This window comes from Vitis vinifera, chromosome 18 (assembly GCF_030704535.1).
Source record: "Vitis vinifera cultivar Pinot Noir 40024 chromosome 18, ASM3070453v1".
NCBI lineage: Eukaryota > Viridiplantae > Streptophyta > Magnoliopsida > Vitales > Vitaceae > Vitis > Vitis vinifera.
The window spans coordinates 28,547,147-28,555,642 of record NC_081822.1 but is presented as its reverse complement, the minus strand read 5'-3'; the positions used below and the strand labels follow the sequence as shown (position 1 = coordinate 28,555,642).

Sequence of the window (8,496 nt, the reverse complement as noted above, 5' to 3'; positions counted from 1 at the left end):
TTGAAGTCTTGAAAATTAAATATAGAAATTGAAGTTTTGAAAATTGGAATTTTGGAAAATTATTTGAAAATTGGAATTTTGAAGAATTATTTGATAACGGAATTTCTTAAAAACTAAATTTAAAAATTGGAATTTCAAAAAATTATTTGAAAATGGAAGTTTTGAAAATTAAATTTAAGAATTGAAATTTTGAAAATTAAATTTGAAAGAAATTGGAATTTTCAAAATTATTTGAGAATTAAGATTTTAGAAATTAGATTTAAGAATTGGAGTTTTGGAAATTAAATGAAATTTGGAGTTTTGAAAATTAAATTTAAGAATTGGAATTTTGGAAATTAAATTTGAAAGAAATTGAAATTTTGAAAATTATTTGAGAATTCAGATTTTGGAAATTAGATTTAAGAATTGGAGTTTTGGAAATTAAATGAAAATTGGAGTTTTGAAAATTAAATTTAAGAATTGGAATTTTGGAAATTAAATTTGAAAGAAATTGGAATTTTGAAAATTATATGAGAGTTTAGAGTTTTAAAAATTAAGTTTAAGAATTGGAGTTTTGGAAATTTATTTGAAAATGAAAGTTTAGAAAATTAAATTAAAAATAAATAATTAAAGTTTGGAAAGTTAAAGTTTTGAAAATTAAACTTAAAAAATGGAGTTTTAAAAAATTAAATTAAAAATTGGAATTTTGGGAAATTGAACTTTGATATCATAATATGAAGAAATATAAAAAAAAAAATGATGAGTTGTGGTGATTCTCATGTGCAAATTTCTTTCTCCACGTGTTCAAAGTGGCAACAAACCCATTTTCCATCAACCCACTCCATGTACTGCTAGCACACTAAAGAGCACCACCAACTTATTTTCCATACCCTTTACCACCACCATCACCATCTCTGATCTCTCTGCCTTGTGTAACTAATCAATTACCTTCTGCCATTACATTCACCAAAACGCCCAAACTTTCTCTCTCTAAAACACTAAATTTCAACAAAGTCTATCACAAGCTTTTTCCCTTCCTAAATATTTTAAGAATTAAAAAAATCCTGAATCTAGCACAAAAGCAAAAAAAACTTGCTTGGTAGGTCAGAAAAAAAAAATTGGGAAGACTTGAAGCCAATCAGTTTGTTTTTCATGGGCAAGTGAGAAAAAGCAAAAGGCAAAAACCTCCTCAATCCCAGCAAACTCAAGACAAGCTAAAGTGTAGTCTATCATGGGGACTTTCACCAATGGCAGCACTACTTTGAGGCGTTCAAGGGTGATGGGGCGAAACTTCTAGGCAAAGCCGTCTGCCAAGAGAATGGCTTGAAGAATGACGCGAACAAGCTCTTTTGCACACGCTTCAGCAGCAAAAGTCAAGCAAGAAAAGACACCATTTATGCTCTTTTGACGAGTAGAATACTATCCTCTAAAAAAAAAAAAATTGACTGGAAGTTATGATCTGACATATTGTTTTCATGGAAGTTCAAGCTTTTAGGCTCTAGAGAACAAAGATCACTTTAAGAGTGGCATTGAACCTTGTTTGACATAGGAGCATTGGCAACATAAGCTTCACCATCCACACAAAACAAAGCAATAAATAGAGAAGAATAAAAACGAAAAAAACAAAGTATGAAAAAAAAAAAAAAACAAAAATGCACCAATGAACTTACCTGAGAGCTCCTCCAAAACACAGATAGTTGGACTTCTCCCCCCTCTTCTTCCACAGCTCCCTCTCTCTCTCAAAACCTCCCCCTACTCACCGGTACCCCCTCCAGCTCTTTCTTTTCTTTTCTCCTAATCTCTATTTTTTTCCGCTCTGTTTTTCTGTCCCGTTCTCACATTTGCTACCCGTTCCACTGTGCATGATTCAGCAAATACGTCACCCTCTTCAACCACTACCATGGCAAGATGGTGATGTCTGCCACACGTCTCAGCAACTCACCTATGGAAACCGTCCCCCACTTCTCCAAAAATAAGAGGAAAACTTGGCTCCTCCCCGGGTGTTCCTCAAAGGTGGCAGGAAAAGCTAAAAAAGGGGGAGGGGGGGTCTACAATGAGTTTAAAAGAATAAGTTAAAATATGAAATAAATAAGTACAATAAAATATAAATATTAAATTAAAAAAATAGATTTTTTTTAAATATAAAAAAAATTAATAAAAGAAATGGAAGTTACATTTATGAGATATTATTTTAATTTAGAGATTAAATATTTAGATATATTTATATAAGAATGAAAAATATTATTTTATTTTACACTCAAAGTGGTTCATCAAACTCTTTCTTCTTTTTTTTCTTTTTTTAACTTTCTAGGTTTTTTTGACCGTTATGTTAAAAATATTTAAATGAGTAAAAAAGGATAAATTAAAATAATAAATAAAATAAGTAAAATAAAATATAAATCTTAAATTATTAAAAATAAAATAAATAAATAAATAAATAGAATTATAAGAATAAAATATTTGGAGATAATGGAAGAAATGGGTGAAAATTTTTGGTCTTGGTAGCTGTTTTTTAAAACAGTTTTAAAAAATAAATTTTAAAAATAGTTTTTGAAAATTATTTTCTAATTTTTTATAAAACAAAACCTGATTGGAAATTTGAGATTTAATATTTTAAAATGTGTTTTAAAAATAAATTTTATTTTATAACTTTATTTTTAATCATTATATATATTTATATAATTAATTTTTAAAAAACTTTCAAAAAATAAAGAAAAACAATTGAAAATAACTAAAAGTTGTTTTCTGAAAATATCTTGTTTTTCCTTCTTGAGAACAAAAAATAGAAAAAAAAAATGATTATCAAACATATTTTTCAATTTTTTTCTAAAAAATAAAAAATTATTTTAAAAAATAATTATCAAATAAATACTTTATTTTATTTTTCACTGTAAATAAATTTCCTTTAAAAAAAAAGGTACACAATTATTTTTTTTAGAAAAAACAAAATCTACATTTTTTTTCTGTTAATTATAAACACAATCCATGACCTTTTTTTGGGTTTTGATTTGTTTTTAACAACGCAGCCCATAGCTGCGTTTTTCTATTTTTTTTCCTTCATTAAAAACGTGGTCCATGACTGCGTTTTTTGGTTTTCATTAACCTAAATTGGGAATTTCCTTAAAAAAATAAAAAATAAAAAAATAAAAAAATAAAATAAAAAAGGGGAAAACGTGGGTGCATAGAGATACGATGGGGATGCATTTAACATAACCTCGGAAAGCCTTTCCACCCCTTGAAGAGCCTAGAGGAAGTTAGGAACATACATATTTTGCCATATTCGTCGCATCTCTTTTATATCTCCCAAACCCTAGCCTCTATTCCTCAAATTTTCTCGATCACTTTCTCAAATACTCCAAACACAAGCCTATGGGTTCGAAATTGAAGGGCAATACTACTCACACAGGCGATGGTGCTAGTCCTGGGTTCGTTTCTTCCTTTAATTCCTTTCGTTTGGTTGCCGAGAAAATTTTAGAAAACCTTGTTTTTTTTTTTTTTTTTTTCATATTCTTGATTTGGTTGCTGAGTAAATTTTAGAAAAAAAATTTTTGGATCTGTCGTTTTGAATTTTTCTTTTTCCTTTGTTTCAATGACTAAATGGAGCGTAGCTTTTTCTTTAGATCTGTTTCGAATTTGCTTACCTTTTTCTGCTATTCGTTTGTTACATCTCTCCTTGTTCCTGAGAAATTTGATACACCGTATCTATCTATTTGTTTTTTCTATATCTATTCTTTGGGTTTTTTCAGCTCCCTATCGGAGTATGGATGTTTCTATCTGAACTTTTTCTCACTTTTTTCCATTCATTTTTAGACCATCCGTTTGGTTTGGTTGCTCGTAAAATTTAATGATTTGCCAGATCTTATCCTTCTGTTGTTTTTATTTTTCAGCGGCCAAAAGGTGCATAATTAATTCTTATCATCTGTTTTGAATTTCACTTTTTTCCTCGTTTTTTCCTACTGCAGGAAGATTTTCATTGGAGGATTGGCGAAGGATACAACCTACGGTGAGTTTAATATTGCTGCCGGATGATTTCCTGTATTTATGCCCCTTTTATTGTGGATCAGTTGTTTCCAAAGTTTCCCTGGAAAAAGAAAAGGAAAAATGTAAAGAAGTGGGTTCTTGAATTGCGTCTCAAAGACCTAATGGCATGTGTTCTTAATATTTACAAAAAAATCCGAGGCCATTAGTCCGTTTTGCAAAACCAATTCTTGGAATGTATTACGAGAACAACATGACCTACAAGGTGGAATTGGGTTTTTCCAAACCAACTTTGACGGTTGGTAGCGCTAGCTTGATGGGCATTTAAGGGAGGAATCATGGCTTATAGGTGTGCTTATGGAAGCTTATTCTAAGTGTAAAAACCAATTTTAAGCCTTTGGGCATGTTACATGGGCAAAAAATTTAATCTTTTGGAGACCCTAAGAGTAACTTCTTCATTGGGATTGTCAGATATTGTGTTGACAATGCCGTTCTTAACTGATGAGATCTCGGTATAATGAGGTTTATGTTTAGAACCATATCATAATATGCAGCCTTTGGAGTTAACTTGTTATAAAAAAAACCAGCCCAGTTTGATGGTTTTGGCGTTTGAGAGTATGGATTTGCCTTCAGCTTTAGGAATAAGATGATCCCTAGGACAAATAGATTCATAAGTAATTTTGTACCTTAAGATATTTCTGGGATGTATTGTTTTGGGTTGCTTTTAGTTTGAGTTGCTCATGATATATAATTTTAGGCAGATATTATATATAGTTGGACTGATTAGGTCTATTTGGTACAGATGTTTGTTGGGTTTATGCTGTTGCTAATTTACTGTTTTTTTTTTAATGTTTTATTGATTTTATTGCAGCTGCCTTCAATAAGCACTTTGAGAAATATGGAGAAATAACAGACTCGGTGATTATGAAAGATCGGTATACTGGTCAACCCAGGGGATTTGGGTTTGTCACCTATGCTGATCCTTCAGTTGTTGACAGTGTCATTGAAGATACACATGTTATTAACGGAAAACAGGTAAAGCATCTTTTTTTTCTTTTCTTGATATAATAAGCTCATGCTTTGTTTGGTTGATGAGGAAAATCAAGCCTTAAATATATGCTGGAAGAGGAAGGCAAAAAGATATTTTTTGAATAAAACTTAATTTAGCCTAGCTGAGGGGAGTGTTTCATTTTTTTGGAGGCCAACATGAGGTTTGAAGTTTGTTTGATTTCTACTTTCCCAATTTTTCTAAGTGGGGTAAGGAAAATTTATGCCTAAGATGTTTAGCATAAGATATTTTTCTTAATTTTATACCATTGTTGTTAGAGTGCAACAATACTGCTCTTAAGCCCAAGAATGGATCACCCAAATGATGACTCTTTAAATAGATTTGTGAGGTGTGATGTCAAATCTCATAAAAGGTTTGTCCTATCCTTACTATTACCAATTGATTTTTAGATAAGATAGTTACAACCTGATTCAACAGGTTGTATCAGAGCCAAGGGTTGTGAGTTTGAGTCATGGGAACGTCATGTTGGGGGAGAGATTGTTGTGGGGTAACAATGCCTCTCTTAAGCCTAAGGATGAGTCACCCAAATGATGACTCTTAAAATAAACTTGAGAGGTGTGATGTCGAATGCTTTAAAAGGTTTAGTCTATCCTCACTGGATACTAATTGGTTTTCAAATGAGATGGTCAAAGTCCAAAAAAACAATTGTTATGTATTCTAAGCATGTGACTCTTTTTTGGGGGGTAAAAAAGAAAGGAAAAAAAATTAGATAAAGAACCTTAAGGAATATGAATCTTGGATAATTCAACCAAATCCTCACAACCCACTCATTTAGAACCTAAGCCAAAATTAAAAATGGGGTTGGGGATGCTATAACTTGTAGCTTTAATTTTGCACCACTATGAGTTCAAGTCATAGGAGCATCATGTTGAGGGAAGGCTTGTTGTGGTACAACAATGTCATTCTTAAGTCTTGGATGAATCACTCAAATGATGGGTCTTAGAATAGGCTTGGGAAGTGATATATCAAATGCTACAAAAGGCTTGGCCTACCCTCATTGGACACAAACAGGTTTTCAAATGAGATGGTCGAAGTTTGAAAAAACAATTGTCATGTATTCTAAGCATGTGACTCTTTTTTTGAGGGGGAACTTGGGAAAAAAAGAAGGAAAAAAATTAGTTAAAAAACCTTTCGGAATTTGAATCCTAGATAATAGATAATTCAACCCCAATGCTCACAACCCAACCATTAAGAACCCAAGCCAAGATTAAATGAGGCTGGGGATGCTACAACTTGTAGCTTCAATTCTGTAATACCTCTGGTGAAATATTTGAGCTGTAGTTCTTTCGGATTAAAAATAATAAAAATAAAAATAAACTTGGTTTCATTTTAGACCATAAATTTCATATTTTACTCAGTTTATGACTTGCATTTTGAAATGGAGCAGGTTGAGATTAAAAGAACCATTCCAAAAGGCTCTGGTCAATCGAAGGATTTCAAAACAAAGAAGATATTTGTTGGTGGATTACCATCTACAGTCACTGAAGGTATAATATATAATGTCATGCTTGATCTATCAAAAAATATATAATGCCATGCTTGTATTCTGATGAAAAAACTTAATTGGCTTATGTTAATAGCTTAACTGTCTCATTTACTTAAAATTTTTCTTTTTCCTCCCTCTCTCTCTCTCAACTCTGGCCTGTTCAAATAATCAGATGAGTTCAAGGATTTCTTCTCCAAGTATGGGAAGGTGGAGGAGCACCAGATTATACGCGACCATGAAACCAACCGTTCGCGAGGCTTTGGATTTATAATATTTGAAAGTGAAGAGGTAGTAGATGAAATATTGTCGGAGGGGAATATGATTGATATGGCAGGCACTCAGGTGAGCATACTCCAATGGTCCCCGAGAAATAAGCATGTAATTGAAAACCTGTTTAGAATGGAGTATGCAGCACTGCATTCTCTATTTTCCTTAATACTATGCATGACAAGGTTGTTATCTGCTCATTTTTTAAATATCATTTTATTCAGATTAACCTCTTTAGTGGGTTTGGTTTCAAATTTTAGGTGGAGATCAATACAGGTATAGATCATTTTCAGGAAAGGGATGTCATAGTTCTTTGCCTGAAGCCGAAGCTAGGTTAACTAAGTTGCTTTGTTGTAGGTGGAGATCAAGAAAGCTGAACCAAAGAAAGCCTCAAACCCACCACATGTTTCCGCATTTGGTAGCAACTCTAGGGCTCGTTCTTTCAGTGATGGCTTTGGTGGATTTGGCAGCTCATACGGGAGTTATGACAGTGGGTTTGGAGCTGCTCCATATAGGGCAGCTGGAGGTCTGGGCAGTAGGCTTGGTGGATACGGTGGGTATGGTAGTGATGGTGGGGAGTATGGTGGTGGTTATGGTAGTTTTGGAAGCAGTAACTTAGGAGGTTACAGAGGGGATCCTTCCCTTGGTTATTCTAGTCGCTTTGGACCCTATGGCGGCGGGTTTAGCGGGAGTTATGGTGGAAGTGGTTTAGGTGGATATGGCCAAGGAGGCGAAAGCTACGGAAATTATGGAGGTTCAGGCTATGCTAGTGGTTATGATTCTGGTGCTGGTGCTAGTTATGGTGGAGCAGGCGGTCTGTATGGAAGGGGAGGTTATAGTGGCAGTAGTCGGTACCATCCTTATGCAAGGTAGAAAAGAGGCATTTTGAGGCAGTTGCTTAGGCTTTTGCCTTAGAAGTTACACACAGGAGTCTCTAGTTTCCTGCAATTCTACCTCTTCAGTATTAGTAGGTTCTTTCTTTGCAAGTACTAGAGGGATCTCGTATCATTGCAGGCAGAGAGCTTTAAACAATCAGAAGACTTCTATTAGATCAACTTTTTAATTATGTGGATTAGACAAATTTTATAGATTGTTTGATAAGTGCTCCATCTACCGTTACGTTGTTCTAGATGAATTTTCAATTCAGCTTTTTATGTAGACTATAGTATCTTGTTTTCAGAGTTTGCTTCACTCCTTTTAGTCTGATCTAGATAGCTCTTTGTTGCGATCTAATTTTATAGTTTAGCTGCTTGTATGTACTTTAGTATCTTCACTTGGGTCTTGTTACAGTTACAATTTTAGTTCCATCTAGATAGGAAATCATCCCTGTGGCATTATTCAACACAGCTGTTTAGGCAAACCATGCTAGGTTTGCAATAACACTCACAGGTGGGTTTTAGTGATTATGTCAAAAATGATGCAGGACCTTAGGCTGCAGCCTACTCATCAGCAGTCAATTCTTTCTTTCGCAACTAATACGTTGCAGCAGGATTCATACACATATGTAGTGCTAGCAAATGGTTGATGATTCCTAGGTCACAAGGATTATTAAATCTCTCTGGCAGATTCATGAGACCTGGGCCTGGTTTTGACAGTAATCCTACTGTGTGAAAAGTTTGGGCATTCATGGCATTCTAACATTCTATCACAACCAGAATTACTTGTGTCAAGATTTTGGAGGGCTTTCTGAGTTTGGTTTAGATTTTGATAGCATTCA

The 8,496-nt window shown here is 33.5% G+C and overlaps 1 protein-coding gene across 1 annotated transcript; it reads left to right on the top strand.

Moving 5' to 3' along the window:
• The first annotated feature begins 3,168 nt into the window (after nucleotides 1-3,168).
• LOC100246013 (heterogeneous nuclear ribonucleoprotein 1) lies at nucleotides 3,169-7,958 on the top strand. The gene is made up of 6 exons (XM_002277190.5): nucleotides 3,169-3,404; nucleotides 3,942-3,982; nucleotides 4,829-4,992; nucleotides 6,414-6,513; nucleotides 6,685-6,854; nucleotides 7,137-7,958. Exons 1-6 carry the CDS (start codon nucleotides 3,349-3,351, stop codon nucleotides 7,650-7,652), a joined length of 1,047 nt encoding a protein of 348 aa, XP_002277226.1. The 5' UTR covers nucleotides 3,169-3,348; the 3' UTR covers nucleotides 7,653-7,958.
• The last annotated feature ends 538 nt before the right edge of the window (nucleotides 7,959-8,496 follow it).

Excerpts from the sequence above, each read along its gene's own strand:
- LOC100246013 (XM_002277190.5), top strand. The coding sequence starts at position 3,349 with ATGGGTTCGAAATTGAAGGGCAATACTACTCACACAGGCGATGGTGCT. Across the intron at positions 4,993-6,413 it reads ATGTTATTAACGGAAAACAG|GTTGAGATTAAAAGAACCAT; the intron begins GTAAAGCATCTT and ends GAAATGGAGCAG. Across the intron at positions 6,855-7,136 it reads TTGATATGGCAGGCACTCAG|GTGGAGATCAAGAAAGCTGA; the intron begins GTGAGCATACTC and ends GCTTTGTTGTAG.